The sequence below is a fragment of the Epinephelus lanceolatus genome, chromosome 6, assembly GCF_041903045.1.
Source record: "Epinephelus lanceolatus isolate andai-2023 chromosome 6, ASM4190304v1, whole genome shotgun sequence".
Taxonomy (NCBI): Eukaryota; Metazoa; Chordata; class Actinopteri; order Perciformes; family Serranidae; genus Epinephelus; species Epinephelus lanceolatus.
This window is the reverse complement of record NC_135739.1, coordinates 16,707,951-16,730,163: the sequence shown is the minus strand read 5'-3', so window position 1 is coordinate 16,730,163 and position 22,213 is coordinate 16,707,951. Positions and strand designations below refer to the sequence as shown.

Genomic DNA, 22,213 nt, shown 5'->3' with positions numbered 1-22,213 from the left:
TAAAGCCGAGGTTGACAAGCTTAAAGGGGAATGTTATGAGTTGGACTTGTAGTATTCCCCACTCCTGCTTTAGTTTTTTTTTTTACCCTCAACTACTAAAAATGTTGCTGTTGTCTTGTTTTAGAAAGCATCCAGAGGTGTATCACTTAAACTTAGATTAAAGTGGATTATACCAACAGGGGTTTGGGGTAAGGGTATAGCTGCCTTAAGGATGATGAATCTGAAATGATGGTGCTATGATTAGATTAGGTGCTATTGCTGCTACTATTGCAACCAAACTGGGAAATTACATCAAGACACCAGTAAAATGCCAACACAGGGTTTCTAACCCTTAAGGCAAGTTAGATTAAAGACTTTTTAAGACTTCTTAATGCCACTAAGACAGAAATTTAAGACCAATTTTGAACCAACATCAATTAGTTAGGGTTAGGGACAATTTTGCCCAAACGTTCATGATAATACATAAAACAGAACTTGGAAATACTTGTCGTTTGTCAGCGAGTTTTCTTGGCGATTTTTTTGTTTCTCACTCCACATGTGGGGTTTCACTGCCTTGATTTCCATCGTGCCGAATTTGAAAATCTTTGATCAAAAAATAGAGAGCCTTGTATGCATTGCCAGTGTCAGCCATGCTACAAAATCTTGGTTTAACAGCCAATTTTCATTGAATTTGCACTTTCCTGCGTCTTCCAGGGTATGGTTACAGCTAGCTAGCAGACAGTCTGCTCCAAGCATCTCAGCAAGAAATAAAGTATAAGTGTTGTTGGTTCAGCTATCCTGATCTTAATGGTAAATAATTTTTTTAAAATAAAAAAGACATAACCAAATATTTTAAGATTTTACAATGCATCGTCACAAAAAAGGTTTATAAAATCCTACTTCCCATTTCTGAGCATTTTTAAGACTTCTGAAGACTTGTTTAAAACAGTGGTTCCCCACTGGTGGGTCGCAGTCCAAAAGTGGGTCTTGGATCGATTCTGAATGGACCGCAAGTGACTCACGAAAGACTCAAGTTTGTAAAAAAAAACAGCACAGAGCTTTCATTTTGAAGTGCTGTTTCCTCCTGTAGAGTTGGTGACTAACGGACAGCTACTTGACAGTGACAGCAAACTAGCTTGACAAGATGGCCAAACTCAAGTATGATGCTGAATATATCAAACTGTGTGGACCTTGAACTAATGACAAAGTACGAATCTGGACCCTGTGGCTGGACCAGTTGGGAATCACTGGTTTAAAATATATTAATACCTACTCAGGCCTTATTTTTCAGCCTTTTTCAGGATCCACAAGAAACCTGTAGCAAATGTCTGCCTTTGGATGATCAAGTCTCCATTACCTTTTGGTGGATATTTCTAGATTTTCAATTCCAAAGATGAAGAAGAAGAAGATTTTTCAGGCTGTCTGTGATTACAGCTTTGTGACAAGCCCACATGACTTAATATTTGGTGACCATACCAGTATAGATGGCATTTTTTGACACATACATTTCTGCAACAGCTGTATAGCCAAGCTATAGCAAGAGAAAGAAAGAAAGGCTGGCCTGCCATCTTGGCACAGGACTGGAAACAGATATTGATTTAATACAGCAGCAGATATCAGTTCTTTCAATCTCTGGTATTCAGCCCCCCAACCCCGCTAACGCTGTCAGATCCGTCTTTGGGCAGACAGAAATGCCATGCCAGCCTCAACATGTAGAGCCAAGGACTGAGACTGTCAGACGAAAATGAAAAAAAAAAAAAAAAAGAAGTGTCCCACTGTTAACAATAATTATAGAAGGAGGGAGCGAACTTTTGACAAGTTTGTTAAAAGCATTTTTTTAGGTTAACTATGACTTCAGTTTTCTGTCAGGAAGAACGTGCGGATGCTTGAGGGGTTTCTTTATAAGAAAAATGTCATTTTAACTGGGTTTGTGAGAAAGTGTGGAGGCAATAGGGCTGAGGTATACAATGAGGATATGGGGATGGGATGTTCTGTGTGTGTTGTAATAATAAAAAAAGATGGAAAGACACATTACAACCTCCAAAGGCGTATTTGCAAAACAGCAGGTAGTTCTCACTCAATGTGAAAAGCAAGAAGGGGTTAAAAACACAATCCATCAGCCTCATCGTTCCTAATCAGTGTCTCCCTGCCTCTGAATTACATTAAGTCAGTGAACTTTCAGCCCACTCTGTGCAGTGTTAACAGCCTTGGCACCAGAGATGGCCAGCGCTGCACACCAAACCATTACTGCCAGCCCTTGTCATTATGTTCAATCTTTTCATTAGATCCTGTCAATTTCCACTTCGATACATTTTTACAAGCTGGAATACATTAACACTGCATTACAGCTCCTTTTAAGCAGGCAGTAAATGCACTGCTCCACTCGTGAACTCTGGAACCAAAACAAAAGCCGGGCTTGTTTTGGATGCGAGCGTGTTGTTGATGGATTCATAAAGTGTCTGATGCAGGTTTACTCAAGGTTCACCATCTGAGTTGTGCCCACACAACCCACACTTGTAGCCCTGGGCGGCCAAGGAAAACTCCAAACCGCTGCTTGTTACATCCTCATATCCTCTCACAGTCATCACGGGAAGAGTTCAAGCTTTCCACAGCAGTTTAATGTTACCAATTACACCCAGGTAGTGAGTCATTAAAAGGCATGCTCTGCTCCTATTTTCTAAGCCATGTCAAAAAAAAAAGGTAGAGAGCCATTTGGTGAAGTGGCTCCAGACAACTTATAAGACTGTCTCCAATAGTGGCATTAAGGGCTCATCAGCGGGGCCAAAGCAGCATGGGTCCACTCAGTGCCACGGATATGAACCCTGATTAACTGCAAATAAATCTTGACAGCTTCGCCTACCTCAGGGATCCAATTATGCAGCTTGTTTATGATTCTCCGTTGTTTATGTAACCTGCTGTTTCACTGCGCTAGCTCTATTAAATATCATAATACCCACCTCAGCTCATAAATCAGCCAGAGGTATGCACAATGTGCGTGGGCCTCAAAATGCAAGCAGTGGAGCTCCCCATTGAGAGCATTGATTTCAGTTTTATAAATATCATGAGGTGGTCGTGCCTGCCTGCCTGCCCCCGGGGAGTGTAAACATGAAATAAACACTCGGAGGAAAAACTAAACGGTGATTTCAACACATCAACAGGAATGGATTCATTTGAGCACAGTGTTCTGAGATGCTGATAAAAGCTTCATTGCTTTGGCCAGAAACCTATGTCCCAGTTAAAGCTGAAGAATGTGGCTACAGCTAAGCATAGATCGGCTGGTATGAGTTGTGTAAACTTCAACAGCTACACCTACAATGACTTACCACATACTGCCAGAGGAATCCCTCTCTCCGAAAGCACTGTAGGATCCATCCTGCCGTTTATAGGTCAGTTGTCTCTGGTAGCCTGGGTAAGAATAAAGAATGGGAGACCACTTTTAGCAAGATAGTTCCTCAAAATTACTGGAAAATTACCAAAATTAGTTTACATGCTTTCAGGCTATCAGAGCCTGTCAAGTCTCTTCAAGCTGCCCTCAAAGCATTTCGTAGGATCCTCACATACTGTATGTAATGCTCAATAACTGTAAGAGGTGATCTCATATAATACGAGTAAACAGATTTTAAAGTTAATTGTATTTAATGTTCTAGAAACGTGTCAGGGTGTTAAATCCTGGTTCTTCTTTCATCATGTGATCTTTGAAGTTCAGGCAGGAAATGAGGAGCAACGAGGTGAGACTGAACTCTGGGCGTCTGTTTTAAAGGTGGTGCAAAGACTGGCAAAAGCACCACTTCGACACGTGGTATTTTCCTGACCATGAAATGCTCTTTGGTCATTCATTCAGTATTTTTATGCAGTGCACAGAAAAAAACCCAACAACATTTGATTATAACGGATATTATTGTACATTTGTTCCTGTACTTCATACAACCCAGCAGCTGATTTCCCACTTTTGATGACACAAAACTTCGAAACATTGTAATTCTTCTGGGATCCTGAAGCTCCTTCCACGTTTTAAAGGGGCAGCTTAGCCAGAAATTTAAAAAAATACTTGTTTTTCCTCTTACTTTTAGTGCTATATATCAATCGAGATACTTTCGGATGTATCAAGGAGATACATCGGAAAACTCAACGGCAATGTCTCTTTCCAAAGATGATGACTTGGTTACTCAAGATAATCCACAGACCTTGTTGCGAGCAGTTTCATGTAGGAGCTATTTTCTGTCTACCTGACTACATCTACCAACCACATCATTGCGAAGAAGGAGGAGAACATGTGTTTATGAGTGAGAGGCTCGTGCTCTTGACAGCACAAGATGTAAATTAATCAATTAATGGCATCCTCCTCGGCTGAGCTGCAACGTAGCTAGCTCAGTGTCGCTAGGTGAGCTACAAGGAGATGCACGCGTCCTTTTGCACGTTGATACGGTTGGTGGGTGTAGTTTCACAGAAAGAAAATAGCTCCTACATGAAACTGCTTGCAACAAGGTCTGTGGATTTTCTTGACATTGAGACATTATTGTTGAATTTTCATATGTATTTCCTTGGCACTTTGAGCACCACAAGCTGAGTGCCATCTAGTTCTACTATATTCATGAGAAGGCAGACATCTTTACAGTTGTTATCTCCAACACCTGGCAACTCACACCAAAACAATCTAGATGAATATATAGCACTACAGGTAAGAGTGAAAATATGTATGTTTGATTTTGGGCTTAATTGTCCCTTTAACAATTCCTCTGAGTCACAACTCGTCTACATCCATCAGCAGCATGGCCTGCCTCTGATCACATGCTAGAAAAAGTCTAGTAAGAGTTACTGAAGGTGAGTGACCCTTTGCCAGGGTAAGTGGAGAAAACACAGGAGGTGGAGAAAAGATTGGTCTGGGTAACTCTGAGTAACGATGTCCGGCTTCATGTTCCGATCCATGATCCAGAGTATTTACTACCAGCCAAGCCGAGGCTCTTCCGTCGAGAAATCCACAGTTCCACAAACAAAAACCATTATCCAAGGTAAACTTCACTCCAACAGTTTCCAGAAAACCCAACAACAGCGTTCAACTTGCCAACAATTAGAAAATATTCCTTCCGCTCAGCATTAAGTCACTTGGGCGAAGTCAGGCCAGGAGGGATTTGACTTGTTGGGATTCACGGCACACTCTTAGAGCTTAATTGACGCTTCTGTTTCCTCTGCTTAAACAGCTGCTGGCTAATTGGAGGTAGGTCAGCAAGGATTTTGGGAATGCAGCGCATCTTCGGGTAAACATGTCATCAGTTATCTCACCAGCGGCCCCGACAGGTGGAATCTGTGGTACCGAAGGTAATCCTTTATCTCAGTGTCAAGTGTTGGATGGCTGATTCAGGTTTGTCCGAAAGAAGCAGTCCAAGAGAACAGTTTGTACGAATTAAGAGCTGTTGATACTCAGCCTGGAATAAATATCCTTACATTTTAAAGATTTTGCTTAATATCTTAAGAACATATTATTAAAGGACAGATCCAAATGACAAGAAATCAATCGTAAAATGTACAAAATTCAAATCCATATTTCCCAAAGATATAAAACTTCTTAGAGAAAAATCACAGGATAAGAGGTAAAGAAAGCAACAGAGAGTATTCTTAAAGTGTTGTGAGGAGCTCATCTTCAACCCACTGGTATAAATTTGCAATACAAGTTTTGTCTAAAGGTGCAACATGTAATGAAAACCAGAAAGTGCTTGGGTTGCAGTGTCTTTACCTTGCAGCAGGTAGTCAGTCGCTTCATTCTCAACCTCAGGACTGAGCTGCCTGGTCTTCTGCAGGTACTTGAGAACGAAGACGTTGGGGGCAAAGTGGATCATGTTCTGCTCCCCACATCCAAAGGGCAGCCGCAACAGCTTGTCCAGGTTATTAAGAGTTGGTCCCATCACATCCCCTGATACAGGTGAACACACACGTACACATATAACTTTCACTGATCTGAGCAAAGGCTTTAAGATAGAGATGAACAAAAGTGAACAAATAAATCTTTTTTAACGACTCTTTTTTGTGTCTGTACCAGTATGTACCAGGTCAGCCCATTGATTTTCCAAGTGCTCATGAATCCCTAACATGTCGTAATGTAGTGCGGCAACAGTGCTGAATGAACAAACGAGGAATGATTAACTAAGACTTGAGTCCAGACCTCTGCCAGCTGAGGCAGGTGGTGCATTCACATGCTCCTCAGACAGTCATTATTCCGCCTTCACTGTGTTCATGAGCTTTAAGTTGTAAGATCAAAATCATATTTCTCCTGTTTTAGCTTCTCTGCACTGGCTCCCTGTAAAATCCAGAATTGAATTTAAAATCCTACTGTTAACTTATAAAGCTCTAAATGGTCAAGCTCCGTCATATCTTAGAGAGCTCATAGTGCCATATTATCCCACCAGAACACTGCGCTCTGAGAACGCAGGGTTACTCGTGGTCCCTAAAGTCTCCAAAAGCAGATCAGGAGCCAGAGCCTTCAGCTATCAGGCTCCTCTCCTGTGGAATCATCTTCCTGTTGCGGTCCGGGAGGCAGACACCGTCTCCACATTTAAGACTAGACTTAAGACTTTCCTCTTTGATAAAGCTTATAGTTAGGGCTGGCTCAGGCTTGCCCTGTACCAGCCCCTAGTTAGGCTGACTTAGGCCTAGTCTGCCGGAGGACCCCCTATAATACACCGGGCTCCCTCTCTCTCCCTCCCTCTCTCTCTCTCTCTCTCTCTCTCTCTCATCCTATTACTGCATCTTGCTAACTCGGCCATTCTGGATGTCACTAACTCGGCTTCTTCTCCGGAGCCTTTGTGCTCCACTGTCTCTCAGATTAACTCATACCGCAGCGGTGCCTGGACAGCGTGACGTGTGTGATTGTGCTGCTGCCGTGGTCCTGCCAGATGCCTCCTGCTGCTGCTGCCATCATTAGTCATTAGTCATACTTCTACTGTTATTATACACATATGACTATTGTCACACAAGTATACTGTCAGATATTAATACATACTTTCAACATATTGTACCACAGTAGCCAGAACTATAACTATAATATTATTACTTTCATTAATGTTGTTGTAACCTACTGTCATTACCTGCATCTCTCTCTCTGTCTCTCTCTCTGTCTCATTGTGTCATGCGGATTACTGTTAATTTATTATGCTGATCTGTTCTGTACGACATCTATTGCACGTCTGTCCGTCCTGGAAGAGGGATCCCTCCTCAGTTGCTCTTCCTGAGGTTTTTTTTTGGGGAGATTTTCCTTATCCGCTGTGAGGGTCTTAAGGACAGAGGGATGTCGTATGCTGTAAAGCCCTGTGAGGCAAATTGTGATTTGTGATATTGGGCTTTATAAATAAAATTGAATTGAATTGAATTGAATTAATGTGAGAGCAACATAGTCACCAGTCCAGACCAAAGATTTGCAACAAGACCAGTTAAAACAGGCAGCTACTTGCATTGCACCATTCTGCAGTTCACACCAACGTAACTAGACGAGATGGCGTACCATCTCTATGCAACAACTTCCTGTGCTCCCGTTCGGATTTCCAGCTTTTCAGGCTTATTTTGTGTTTGAAAATAATTTATAGCCCCTTAAAATATGAATGAGGATAGCGATAGTGAGATAATGACTACGGCTGCATTTGTAGTAGTGATGAAATGGTAAAAAACATGAACAAATGAGCATCAGATGGACTATATTCATAATCACTACGCCACAATAATATAAATAACCAGCACCGATTAATCAGTCTATGAGAATGTGCGTGTGTGAGGGGGGCACAGGCACATACAGCAAGCAGCAGTAGTGACCCACCATCCGACACCGGCACACCATGAGGACGAAAAACAGAGGGCTCACTGGAGACGTAACACCTGCCGCAGCAAGCAAACACGCCGTCAGTGGTCATTTTGGGTAACACCATCAGCCGGCCTGAGCCAAGCTCAGACGGACATCTTACACTGCCGCAACTTTTCTCTGCAACTTTCTAAAATGGTTTTGTCTCGTCGCGAATCGTTGGTCTGAACTGGGTTTAAGGATGTAGATAGGATGTAGTATAATGAAAGCTGTGGATAAGTAAATGTTTCTTACACAGAATCATACCTATATGCATGCACACATCACACAAAAAGTTTACCAATCATAAATGCTGTGGCCCTCTCAGATCCAGGCACCATGTTGTGTGGGACCCCCAGAGTGAAGGCCTCATTGTGGTTCTCATCAGAGTCTTCCTTCCTCCAGATCTTAAACTCCCCAACTGATCCCCAGCCTGTTGAGAAGCCGATGTGACGCACCTGGATGGACAAACATATCATTTTTAGAATTATCTGTAAATATAAATAGCTGCAACTAGTCTATAAATGCCATAAAAGAGTCAAACCTGTCCAGGGAATTGGCCTGCCCACTGGAGGATCACTGATTCATTGGAGGGATGTAAACCATGGCCCACCTGGAGATGATAAGGCAGACAAAGGGAAATCACTTAGATAGAGGTCAACAAAAAAACCCCCAATACAAATCAGTGAACCCACTTTAGAAAGCAGCTGGTGCTCTTTGGGACTCCCTCATACCGAGCACTAATAACGTCCTTCTGCTAAGTGTTGGTGATGCCAGTGTGATTCACTCACCTCCCACACACAATCCCAAACATACAAATAGACCCATGTAGAGCACATTTCCTCTCTGCTACTAGAGTTTCATTGTGTAATCACGTTAAACCACAGACCATGCAGGGCCAAGCCCCATAGCTCATTCAACCCAAAATGCCAACGTCCTCTAAAAAATAAATAAATCCTATTGGGCTGTAGTAGGCAGGCTTTTAACTGCTGCCGCTGGTGAATGGTGCGAGGCTAATGCCGGGGCTGGGGAGCAGTGTGCCAGCCGGAGAGTGCCATGCGAGCACCAGGCCATGGATCACTGAGTGTCCTCAGTGACATCAGCCCGTTAAGCGTGACCTTTCGGGAAGGCATGCCAGTAAAAGTGGCGCCAGTCCTCCTAACACACAGACCCCATGGCCTGCTGAGTCTTTTTCACTCTCTTCTCTTTGTGTCGGCAGATCCGCTGATGATCTGAACACAATTCTGCTGCACTTGCTGGTGCAGGGTATTTCATCCTCCTATGTGTGAATATGTTTACCAGCTCGACAGTCAATTATAACCAACACATATATTAATCAAACTGACCCACAGGAGCGTTGGTAGAGAAGAAAGGAGTTGTACATCCAAAGCATTAGACTTTTTCATAATATATTTGGTTGAGCAACACATTCTTCTATAGTTCCTTAATCTTCTTACCTGTACCACGCCACCCTTCCAGCTGATCCAAAAGCTTCTGAACTCGTCCCAGGAGAGGATGCCAGGTGTGGCGGCACTGATCAGGGGCTCCCCCATCTTGCCCAAGGATATCCAAGAGCGTGTGTTTTGCCTGCCCCCAAGTACAATCTCTAGCATCTCTGCACTGTCGTGGGGGCTGGCAGAGAGGGCAAAATGGGCATCGTTGTGGGTCTTCACTGCCACTTGGAACTGGTTCATCTTGGCCGGCTTTTTCACATACTGATACTCGTACTTGTTGGGGGTGGAAATGTGGATTCTCTCTGAAAATTGAAATATCAAACATGCTTAGGCTTAGTTTTACTGACAGTAGTGACAGTGCACTGAGAGTAGGCATACATCAACTCAAGAAATGTAATTAGGAGGATGATACAGCAGGAGAGCTATGATGAGATTACCAAAAATTACATGATATCAGGAAAATGCATCCCCACTAACCATTGGGACAGAAGAAGACACTGTAGGTGTATTCTCTTGGAAGGCCTTCTGGCTACAAGGAGAGTGAGAGGAAGAGAAACAAAGGGGAAAGTGGGATAAGTCAAGAAAATTCAAAAGGTTCTGCAGGCTTATCTCAACAAAATTCTGACCTGATGATAAATAAATACAAAATATAAAGCAATCCTCATCTATCAAGTGACAGTGATCAACATCAGCTCTCTTACCTCCACCTGGACAGTCCTGCGAACATAATCCAGGCCGATTGGGGTTCTTCTATCGTCCACATCGTTGCCCGTTTTGCCTGTTTGGAATCCATCTGAACAGCAGCTTGGTTCACTGTAGGCAATTGCACGAGCTATCGGGACAGCAGAAGACAGGATCAGCTCTCCTTATTTCGGTTATGTCAGATCACAATATCACAGTGTGTCACCCCAAGCTAGTCGCTAGGTACCTACAGAACCAATGTGGATATTGAGGCTCATTCTGCTGAAATACTTACAGGTCACTTAACGTAATAATGCTGACAAACTGTCAAGGGACTTTGGGGAAACATTTACAAGTCAAAAAATCACTGATACCTGGATATGACCATGTCTCTAATGTCATTCATGGACATCAACATACGTTACACAGGACAAACATGTCTGTAAGAGGACTCCCAGTTCTCTTGCTTGGGGAGCACATCAGAAATGTGGCCCTGTGCCAGTGGCGTCTCTTTGTGTGTGTGTACTGAGAAGGAAACATAAGGGGCCAGGGGACTAGGAGTGGGGCCATGGGGGGCCCATTGACCGCCAGTGACCTGCAAACTCATCAACATGCCACTGAGTGTCACAGCACAGCTCTGGTTGCTCCCCCACTGCTGGCCTGCTTTGTTCTCACATGCGTTCTGGAGGGGACTGTTTGTAACTCTGGGTGGGTGACCAGATCACACACAGCTCAGCCTCTTGGCCAGCAGAGCTCTCTCGAGTCAAAGAAGGCTTGCCTTTTTGTGAGGCATCACACTGAGGGCGCTGACGTCCTGGTGAAAGGCTGCTGTTTTTTCAGAAACCTCTCGCCACTTGAGAATTCAAGTAACGCCATTTCCATGATACAGCACAATCTAATCTGTGTTGTTTACATTAGCCTCAAAACTCCGGAGCGTACTTTCAAAACAAAGCTGAGTGTGCCTCCTTCCTGATCATGAGGCAGGGACTGTGAGATATAAGAATAGTTTACCCTAAATTACTGCAGTAATTTAACTTTACTTAACGGCTTTATGTAACTAAACATTTGTTTTGTTGCTATTTTTATAGTAATACAACTGTTAGCTTTATTTGTCACACTGACGACATTAAAATGCCTGGGGAGATTATTTTTTCAAAAATGTACCTACATTTGCTCTATGACCTTTATCATGTGAAAATATGCATGTTAAAACCCTACCACATTGCCCATAGAAGTATTTAAAATTATGGAATATAACAATTAATACAGGCATCAAGAATCCTCATTCATGTTCAATTTAGTTATTGTTATTAATTGATTTATTCTATGGCATAATGTTGTCACGGGAAAAAATGATATTGAAGGCATACAATTTAAATTTAATATATAATAAAATATTCAGAATTGAGTGTATTGATAAATCAGTATTTTAAGACTGCTTTGGTGTCTTGTTTCTTTTATTTTTTCCCCATGAAAGGTTTTTAGGGTTTTTTTCCTTATCTGAATCGAAGGTCTGAGACCAGAGGATGTCATATGCTGTACTGACTGTAAAGCCCCTTATTGTTACATTATGTTTTATAAATAGAAGTGACTTGGCTACCTGTGATGTTTGCAGACCCCAGTTCAGTGAATGACAACACAATGGACGTAGGTGTAGCCTCTCCAGGAGCAACACACTTCTTCCTGGTAAGGTGGTGTTTTCCAGGGTGGCCAACAAACTTTATACCTTTTGGAACTGAGACTTTAACATGAACCTGTGAGACAAGAAAGGAGAGGAGAGGAGAGGAAGAGACAAATCAGAGGCAATTGATTTCCTCTGACAGGCCACAATGACATCATCCCAGCCGGCACGCCCCTCCCTCATATAGCGTGTTCTCCTCAAAGCTCCGAAAGCGAGGGAGAATTTTTAAATCACATTGTGAATTTTCCATGCTGACTGACTCATGCTTCTCAAGCTCCCTGAAGGATTAAGTTCCACTCATCGTCCAATTTTCACAGAGGGCTCTGTAATGCGGAGGGATCTTTTAACTGTTCTTTATCCACACGCCACAAGTCGTAAATAACTGAGCAGAAAATATAGGAATCACATGTTGCTGTGGCGGACATCAAAGGAAGGGCTACTCTGGTTTGTATATTCACCTAACATGACATCAGGGCAGCACACGCACAGGCCATTTAACAGGCTCATCTGCAAACATCATGATGTCATCTGTGTGGAGTGCAGGATGGACCCATTTAAGGCCAAGACAGAGCTTAGAGGGCTATCCAAAGTGAGCGCTAAAACATACTTCTGGGCTAATCTCATAATTTCACATTACAAATTTGTGCTTCCTTTGGCCACCATTTCCAGTCCCTCCGTACCCCCGGGCCTACCTACAGCATCTACAGCTATTCCATAACAAGCCTTGTCTCATTCATCACATTGTTTTGACATCCCACCTGCTCTGCTACATGCAGACATAAAAAACCTTAAAGGGCAATCACAGTAGTTTGCATGTTTTAGCCAATCACCTGTGAAGCACATCATGTGTTTTTAGGTTGGTTTCCAGCACCTGGAAGTTGCTTTGTGTCCTCTCTGTGATCCACTGTCTTCATTTCAAACACCTCTACTTGTTTGAAACCGAGGATAGAACGCGTACTACACTGTTCAGATTGTAAAGACCACATAAAAAATTTTGTAATATTGGGTTGTATAAAACCACTAACTTGACTTTCTTGCTTTAGAGACAGTCTCTGGTACCTTCTCATGTCTTTACAATGCGAAAATCAACTTGCTGAGACAAAACACTTGCTTGAAACGATACACAGTATCAGAGAACACTTTTTTTGCTGTCATTTGTTTGTTTAGCAGTTATTATATTTTTAATACTTATTATATTGTACAATTTCCCCACAGTTTTTGACAGTAATTCCTAATAATACAATTTTTCCTAACAAAAAGCCGTGGATGACAAAGGATTTTAAACTCCTGCGGAAGGCTTGAAACACTGCTCTCTGGTCTGGTGACGGCCAGGGCGAACCTGAGGAAGGGCATGAGGGATGCTAAAGCAGCCTACAAGCAAAGGATCACAAGCACCGCAAGATTTATAAGTCTCCACCCCAAAGCGATAACAATACTGAACTCTGAACTGAAGCGAACCCACTAAAACACATTTACAACACAAGTTATTTTTCTTAAGTGCAGTAACTTATTTTATGTGCAATAATTTTCTTTAAATCCCATTTTAACTGCATACATTGGCAATGGTGTATGGTATCTACAACTGTGTAGAATGTGAGTGGAATGGGGACATTTATTTATTTATTTTTATTCATTTTTTGTTACTTATGCTTGTGTCTGAGCCCTGTCCTTGAGTGCACCTGGATAAAGAAAATCAGGCAATTAATTTATCTGTGATCTGGACTTGTTAAAATGGACGAAATAACAGTTACTCTGCCACACAAAGTGGGTGCCACTGCATCTTGGGATGCCTCGAGGACGGGCCAAGGGTGCCTCAAGATTTATCACAAAATTGTTCATTTATTGTGTGTCATTAAAGTTTGACAACCTTAAAAAAATGGCAATATTTACATTAAGCAGGTTTTATGTAAGGTTTTCAAATGTATTAAGACAGAAGAAAAAAAAGCAATTAATATAAAAATTACTGTATCACCAGAGTTGGGGTGCTCGTGGTGCCATGATGAAAACATTTCTTTGAAGAGGTTCTCTGAAAACTTTCAGAAACCACTGAATTAATTAATTGAACATAATTCATCAATTTAAGTTAATTCAAGTTATAAGACAATGAGCCCACTAGCTTCTTTCTCTAGCAGTAGTATCGGCGCTGGCTGATGATGCTGACTGAAACTCCACAAAAACACATCAAACAGCCTCTTGTGAGCATAATGCATTGTCACAAAACCCTACTTTTAGTTCATTGGAGTGTAATGAACCCCAACTGCCTGCAATAAGACACAAAAACATTAAAAGCTTACATTAGTGCCTGTGGTAGAAAATATTTAAGACTTTTGTCAATTAAATCTAAGACATTAATACCTTCTAAAGCCCAGTACACACTGTGTGATTCTGGGCTCTTCCAGATGAAAGATGACTAACGTGAAAGAAATGTGCCTCTAAAACCGTGGTCCTACTATGCTGCACAGTGAGAGAGGTGCAGGGTTGGCTGTTATCACAGTCTTGCGATCAAAGACAGCCTGGCATAAAATTCTGACAGTGTCAAAAATTTGGGATGACCATCTCACTGTGTGCCTGCTGTTACAACCTCTGTCTACCAACCAACCAATAGAAATGCAGCATGAAATGACGCACTGGTGCCAAACCCAAACAAACAGACGGATAGCAGCTCGTCATGGAGGCAAAACATGCTTAAAGAAATGTGTGGGATTCCAGCAAAGAGGAAAACCTTGTGGAGTTGTAGCAGCAGAAGCCTTGCCTGTATGATGTGTCCTCCAGCTCTTATCATGATTGCATAAAGACAGATGAAGCACGGAAGGAAATAATGGCGGAAGTGCAGCTGCCAGGTGAGCAATCTAGCAGCTAGAGGACACACAGTATATAGTGCCCACAAAATGTCAGTATATTTAATAATTTGATGCTCTATGTTGTGCTTCGCAGTTGGGGAAGTAATAACCTGTGCAGCATCCTTGCGCATTTAGTATGGGAAGCTACTGCATCGTACGTGGCAGCCTGCGATTCAGTAGGCGCTGTCATCGTACAGTCTGCACATATCTAACTTGATGTCGTACCCAAGTTTATTAGTGTAGCTTGCACGAAACTTATAAGATTGCTACAATCTCACAGTTTGTAGGAGTCTTAAGGCCTGGGTTTTTTTTTTAGTAAACTGAATTCACTTTTTTCAGGACCTGCAGATACCATGGAAATCTTATTTTCCAACCATCCTTTAACACCCTCTATCATGCCCACAATTTGCAGGTAATGGGCTAAAGCATGAGTATGGCCCTTTAAGCTTGATCCCTGAAAAGAAGTGGCATCATCATCTTCAAAAATATATTCACAATAAAGAGTGTGATGTTTGTACTTTGTGAGGCGATGCTGATGAGCCTTACTGTACATACATACTGCACTGTGGAAACCTAACTTGTTTCCTGTCTGTCTGCCCTCTCGTTCATCATCTTACCTCAGAGCAGGTTGGCAGGTAGTTGTAGACAGTCAGAGGAACTTTAGTCTGCTCCCCTCTGATTAAGCTGTAGGGCAAGGTGAAGTCAACAAAGAAGGGCTTGAAGGTACGAAGCTCCGCTGTCTTTGCTAAGCCCAGCCCCTTCTCCTCTGACAGGCCAACAGCTTCTGTCACCCACGTGGTGATCGAATCCGGCACATCCAGTCGCAGCTCAGCTTCCCCGGTTTCAGAGCTGTAAATGACACATGATGAGATACAACTTGAGTGGCGCACTTAGTTGGATAGCGAATAAAAAAGATTTTTAGCATCCTTTCATGGTTTTATACAACACAAGCTATAAAAAGGCACAGACTACAAGGACACACTTGATGAATCACTGTAGATCACTTTTATGTTCGCAGCACCTGTGTCAACACCAACAGCTGCACCAATGTAACTACAGCAAACACTCTCAAACGGATAGGTGTGAGGGGCAGTCAGGTGTTGACCCGATCTGTTTCTTTGACTGAAACAGGCTGAGATCATTATTGGCAACGCATATTTAATGTTGGTCTTGGCAAAGTGTCGCAGGGCATAATAAACTTGAAAAACTCCATGTACGCCCTTCCTTTTGATCAAAGTTGCCCAAAATCCACTTTAATAGACTTTTAAGGGAAATCAGAGCGCTGCACTTCACAGGAAATTAGGCAGAGCTGAAGTCCCATCCAAAGGAATCAAGCATATGGAAATCTATGGGCAGTTCATTTATATTGGCTGAAAATGAATGGAAGGAGCTGTTGAGAAAGTGACAGTCCGTTCCAAGATCGCCCAATTTAAATGAGGCACATTCACACCCAGAGGGGGGAAATGCTGGAGTGATGGAACATCAGGCTTGACTCGCACCTTTCCTTTCCTCCCTCCATCCTTTCTTCTCATGTCCATCTCTCATCTTCGCTTTCACCTTTTCCAGCAAGCCCTTCTTGTCCCAACTTCCCTTCTTCTCTTTTCTTATGCTTCCTACCTGTATTATTCCCATCACACCTCCTTTTTCCTTTCCTCTTCTCGATCTACCCTGCTATCATCTCCTCTTAGACTAAAATTTTCTTTCCTTTTGTCCTGTCTGTTTCATCCTCACAGGTTTTTCTATGTTTGCTTCTCTCTTCTCCTCCCCTCTCCCTTTCATTTCTCTGTGCTTCTAAATGCTTTACATTTTGACAAAATCCCACATAAGTACAGACAGTCTGGTGCACCTGATATTTCAAGTCACATGCATGTAACATAGACACACACAAACAGCACACACACACACACACACACACACACAAGTGAAATATTTATACAAAGATTTAAATACCTGACGTTGAGGCAGTGCCACACCCAAGTCTCTGGGAAAAATGTACGCCTGCGCTTCTCCGCTCTGCAACCAAAACACAAGCTGACATCAATAAAAGGTTTCAGCTGCTCACAATAAAACAACACCATAATTGGAAAATGTTTTATTCTGAATTCCACACTGACAATCTCTCAGTCACGTCATGTTGTTTAATGTTCATCACCAGGATGAGAAGTATTCGTGGCATTAAGGAATGCAGACATAAAATATGGACAAACCAACAAAACTAATTTCTTTTGTCATGTTTTTCTCTTTCTTGTCTATTACTCATTTTGGAGACCTTATTCAACCCAGGCATAACAAATACTGAAATGCGTATTACGAGGATATAATTCCAGGGAGCATTAAGTCATTATTGTTTTCTCATGGCTTTGCTTTCAAATTTATTGTTTTCAGCAAAGTGGATGCCTAAGTAACTGTGTGTGGTCCAGTCAAAGATCATGGGAGATTTTTATCAATAACTTGTTGTCTGCCATGCGGCATTAAGGAGAGTGGAAAAAGTACAGAGGTAATTCATAAAGTAATACATTCAAATACAGGGACTCTTAATGGTTACAGAGACCATCCTTACTGCGAAAGCTGCGAAAGGCTGTGGTTTTAACTTGTTTTACTGACTTTCAGATAAAATATAATGGACTTTCTAAGCTATATATCAGTTAAGAACATTTTTTAAAGAGCCACACCACAGCTGGAATAGAGCAGCACATTTCCAGAGTTCAGAGTGGCTAGATGATGTCCAGAGATGGCATCAGCAGCAGCTCCTTACCTGGTGGTGGGACGAGAGTGCATGGCAGCCACTAAGGTGGAGGTGTGCGGCTGGAAGGCGGGAACGGCCTCGTCTGTGTACATGCCTCCACTCTGCCGGTGGTTTAAACTCACCATATCTGTCATCACAACCAGCCCCGTTTCCTGTGTTAAACATACAGAGAAATAAAAACACACACGATGATGATTAATATTTTTTTTATCCCTGTACCATTACTGTGGGCTCTTTAACTAAGTGTGTCATCTCACTGAGAAAGCGAAGCGGGCGTCTTTGGTGATGTCCCAGTGCCATGGGAAGACAGAGGAGCGCCTGCGTCTCTTTGATGACAGCCCCGGCCACCAGAAGTGTCCGTCATCTTTAGGAATGCCGAATGCATCCGAAACGTCAAAATCTGCCAGCTCTTTGAACACCTGCCCAGAGGAAACACATTCATTTACTTGTTTTAAGATAAACAGATTGAGCCACATTTTTAGATGGACAAAATGGTATTGAAATATCAATGTAAATATAGAACTGACCTTGTCTGGACTGAGCTGGAAGTCAGGCTTTAGAAGATAAAGGCTCTTGTCCACAGTGGCCACACACACGCAGGAGCCTTTTTCTCCCCGAACGTGCAGGGTCACAGGGTCCCCTGGCATGGACTCATTAGTTGACAAAGAAACAGACACCTGCAAACCAACACACACAGTTTAACAGGTGAAATGCTGACCACAGCATGAGCATTTTTATGGGCCAGCATGCATTAACACTAGAGTTGGCACGATATCAGATTTTATCATATAACATAATTATCATGACCAAAGAGTTCACAATAACAATATCATCGTGATATCCATGGAAAATTTAAATAAATAAATAACAATAATAACAATGGTGTGAGTGAAATCCATCTAACTTTGTTTATTTTGTGTTTTGTGTCTGTTTTTGGCAAATGAATTACACTCAAAATACGAGTGTAGTGGAGTTGGACAGAGACTCTGTAACCGCAACTGTACAAAAGTGTACAAAAGATCCATTACATATAAAGGATGATGAAAAGGCACCAGAGAACGTAAAGAAACAGGAATTATTTTAGAGTTGCTGACTTATTTACACAATATTATCACATCTGTATTATAACAATTATATCAATATCTTATTTTTTAAATATCATGGCTATATGGTATATCGCAACACCCCTAATTTATACAACAAGTTTAAATTTTGGTCCACAATGTTTTGCATTATACCTTAACCAATCAGCAGCCCAGTTGGCAGTAGGGATGCAACTTGTGATTATTTTAGTTATATATTAATCTAGTGATAAATCTCAGATTCACCAATGAATTATTGAGTCTAAAACACATCAGAAAATAGTGAAAAATTCCAGTTTGGAGCCAAATGTGACATTTTTTAATTGCTTGTATGTTTTTGACTACCAGAACAAAACTTGTACAACACAAAGATAAAAACTAATCATCACATTTGAAAAGCTGCAACCAGCGACTGACATTTTTCCTAATGAAAGACATGAAACTACAAATCAGTTATTAAAGTTGTTGTTGATTAATTTTCTGTTGATTCTCTGATTTATCAACTGACTAAATGTTTCTGCAATAGTTGGCAGTGTTGTTATTCAGTAGCAATTTCTGTATCATGTACTGTAGAAGAATATCTATAGTGTTAAATAGTGAGATGTGGTGGGAAACACGAGGACATAGAGTGGAAAACTACAGGCTTTGAAAGAGGGAGGGATGGTGAGAGTCGGCCATAAACTTTCACACATCAAAACTATTTTTTCAGCAGCGCACAGTCACAAATTAGCCCCGTTAATCGGTTCCGCTGCCCTCCTGTCACCACTCTGTAACCTGTCATCCTCTGCTGTCACGACCCCACTCATCTGCCTGCGGGCTGCATGGCCTCTGTCTCATCATGCCCCCCCCCCCCCCCCCCCCCCCCCCTCCTCCTCCTCCTCCTCCTCCTCCCCCTCCTCCTCTGACACACACACACACACACACACACACACACACAGAGTGTTGTAATGGCATACCAGGGAGCTGTAAATACTTCAGGGAGTTAACTCCACCTAATGCAGGCAGGAACTGGGGAGCTCTCCCAGGCCAACACAGCTGTTTGTTTACAGACATTACGCTGTGGACAGAGCTGGTGCATGGATACTTGGACTCAGCTCCGAAATGTATACAGACTTTTTCCAGGATATATTAATTATTACATAATAAAGCTATTTTTATAATAACTAATTCATATCCAGCATCAATGTTTGGGCAAGAAACTTACCCTCAGTTATCACAAGTTTCATATCTTCACGTGTGTTATTGAAGGGTAATAAAGTTTATTACGGATCAAATGCTTTTCTCTGGATAATTTTAAGTTTATAAAGAGAACTTTATCTACTATATTTTCATCATGTTGTTGTGAATAATCCTGTTATAAATGATATACCACTATAAAGCCCTTCTGTGGGTAGTAAACCAATGTATAGACAAAAGCAGAGACCTCACACTGTTTTTACAATGTACATTGAAGCCTCATGTTTAAAGATAATGCAAACCTGGTTCTCAAAGTCAGGCTGGATAGGAATTTGCAGACTGTCCGTGACTCCTTCGCCGTTTTCCCTCACGTAGTAGACCAGCAGACGGCTGAGTGGTGCCATGCTGTGGCTAACAGGGAAGCGTAGATATGACACGCAGCTGTCCATCTCGACCTGGGAGGACGAGGAGGAGGAGCCTGCGACACCTGGCAGAGTGATGGCAAAGGGGGTGACACAGTCTTCATAAAGACATAGTGGTACTCTGATGTTAAAGACATCTGTGATAAAGATGCTGCAACACTGTATGTTATCCATTAAAACAAACAGACAGGAGAATGACACGGGAGTAGGGATTTTTATAATCCAGGGGATAAGGACATACTCACCAGAGGCAGAAGGCGGCAGGTGGGTGGTGTGAATGTTCTTATCAAAGGTGACTGTTGCCCTTTTTCCTCGGTGCGAGGTTGTCAGGTTGGCTGGTTGTTGGCCTGATAGGATGATGTTCCCCCTGGATGCCACCTCGTAGTGTAGAGTGAAGTTACACGGACAGGTGGATTTCAGAGCAACCTCAGCTTCATGGCCGACCTACGCACACAGAAAGATGCAAGCACTATTACATTATTTTTTTAAAAATGGTCCAAAATGAGGTTTGAATCATTTATGCTGAATATAACAGGTAATTTATACTGAAAAGAAGGCAGCACTGACCTTGAGTGGGGCACTGGGGCTCTGAATCTGGATGTGACACCTGCTGGGAGAGTACCAACTACTTATCGACAGGTAGCTGGGCAGGTACTGGTCTCCTACTGTCTTGCCATCTATGGACGTCACCTTGGTCTATGCCAAACATAAAAATAAAAAGCTTTCATAAGATCTGCTTAAAATGCCCTTTTCACTTCACCCTGTTTATATCACCTAACATTAGAAACTACTGCTACAACAACTACTGACCTCTAGCCAGACATACTGGGCAGCAGTGGGGATGGAGGGGATCTCAAAGGTGGCCTGGCCGTCCTTGGAGATCAGCTCGCTGGTGTAGACATTGTCCTTGGGGGTCAGCTCTGCCTTGACACGCACCTTCACCCCATCAGCTGGGCTCCCATCTGGGTAAGTCACTTCAATCTACAGGGAAAGTGTTACACAGTAGGTATGAAAATATAGCAGACATGTTAAATACTAACCAATAACAGCTACAGCTAATATCTATAGCTATCAACTGACAAATAATACAGTGGTTGCGTGTCTACATTTTGTTTCCTTACCTTCCCTTTGTAAGGCAAACCAGGCTTGAACTGTTTGCGTGTGTCCTTGGAGTACTTGATGTCGATGAGCTGTTTATGGACGGGTGTCGAATCGTCAAATGTAGTTTGCCTGCTCCCATCTATGCTGGTCACTGACGCCCAAATGCTCACAGTGCCCCTGAAGTGATCAGCTACATCCAAGGGCATCATGTCTTTGACGCACAGGCTGAAGTTTGCAGAGCCTTTGATCTGAGGACAGGAAAGGAGTCATCTAGTGTTGTGAACGTGTGGAGCATCATTCTAGGGCCAGGGTTTGGATCACACATAATAATAATTATCTACAATGTATGCATGATAATAATAGTATTAAGAGAATTCAGTCACAACTAACAATTAAGACAACACAATCAACAATCTCATGTCAATACCAGCCTTGAATATGCTATTGAATTTATAAACTGAAGCATTAACACAAAATATTGGCTGACCAGGGAGTAAATAAACTGACCTCCATGGTTTTAATCACAGGATGGCCCATCTCATGACGGTAGTAGCCCACTCCATTCACTGTCATGTTCACTGTCAACTTCCCTGTCACCGGTTTCCCAAAGGTATACCTGTACAACATTGACATGTCAGACCTCTACATCTACAAGGCACCCAAGGTCAGTGAATCAGGAAACAAAATCACAAATGATGAATGTACAAAAACAAAGCTACATGTAATACCATTTTATAGGTGGTGAGCCAGACAAAAGTCCCCCTCACAAAAGATGAGTGGCACCTTTGTTTGATATATTCTATAGTGACGTACCTGGCCCTGACGGTAGCTTGCTCACATGAGCTCAGATCACGAATGTAGTGAGGTGGATCAATCACCAACTCAAACTTGGGCATCACTGTGAGGGAGGTGACAGAATATTATCTTAGTTACATATTCTATTTCTCTGTGTATTTTTTTGTTGTATTATGTCTTGTTCTCTTTATGAGTGGCTTGCTGCATAAAATAACATTACTCTACTACAGCTCCCATTGCAGTTGAGTGTCTTCTTGTCTTTAAAGATCAGAATCATGTGAAATTCATCTCTAAAACACTAAATAATGATTTTAAAGTTTAATTTGCTTCACAAAGACATGTGCAATATCAACATATCACAAGTATAAATAATACAAGAAAGAAGTGCGGGGCAATTAACTCTACAGAGCACTCTTGATAAACAATGCTATCAG

General features: G+C 42.1%; 1 protein-coding gene across 1 annotated transcript in view; it reads right to left on the bottom strand.

The window, feature by feature from the left end:
• The window catches only part of cpamd8 (C3 and PZP like alpha-2-macroglobulin domain containing 8), a 52,583-nt gene that overhangs the window by 23,937 nt on the left and 6,433 nt on the right, over positions 1–22,213 (bottom strand). The window contains exons 9-28 of the mRNA XM_033622255.2: positions 21,798–21,882; positions 21,492–21,600; positions 21,005–21,232; positions 20,694–20,864; positions 20,451–20,579; positions 20,129–20,327; positions 19,764–19,948; positions 17,731–17,880; positions 17,461–17,622; positions 17,213–17,355; positions 16,408–16,470; positions 15,075–15,306; positions 11,537–11,690; positions 9,957–10,087; positions 9,733–9,784; positions 9,259–9,557; positions 8,346–8,414; positions 8,103–8,259; positions 5,711–5,887; positions 3,303–3,384 (exon numbers count right to left, since the gene is read on the bottom strand). Coding sequence (XP_033478146.1) covers positions 3,303–3,384; positions 5,711–5,887; positions 8,103–8,259; positions 8,346–8,414; positions 9,259–9,557; positions 9,733–9,784; positions 9,957–10,087; positions 11,537–11,690; positions 15,075–15,306; positions 16,408–16,470; positions 17,213–17,355; positions 17,461–17,622; positions 17,731–17,880; positions 19,764–19,948; positions 20,129–20,327; positions 20,451–20,579; positions 20,694–20,864; positions 21,005–21,232; positions 21,492–21,600; positions 21,798–21,882 — 2,977 coding nt within the window. The remainder of the gene's footprint in view (positions 1–3,302; positions 3,385–5,710; positions 5,888–8,102; positions 8,260–8,345; positions 8,415–9,258; positions 9,558–9,732; positions 9,785–9,956; positions 10,088–11,536; positions 11,691–15,074; positions 15,307–16,407; positions 16,471–17,212; positions 17,356–17,460; positions 17,623–17,730; positions 17,881–19,763; positions 19,949–20,128; positions 20,328–20,450; positions 20,580–20,693; positions 20,865–21,004; positions 21,233–21,491; positions 21,601–21,797; positions 21,883–22,213) is intronic.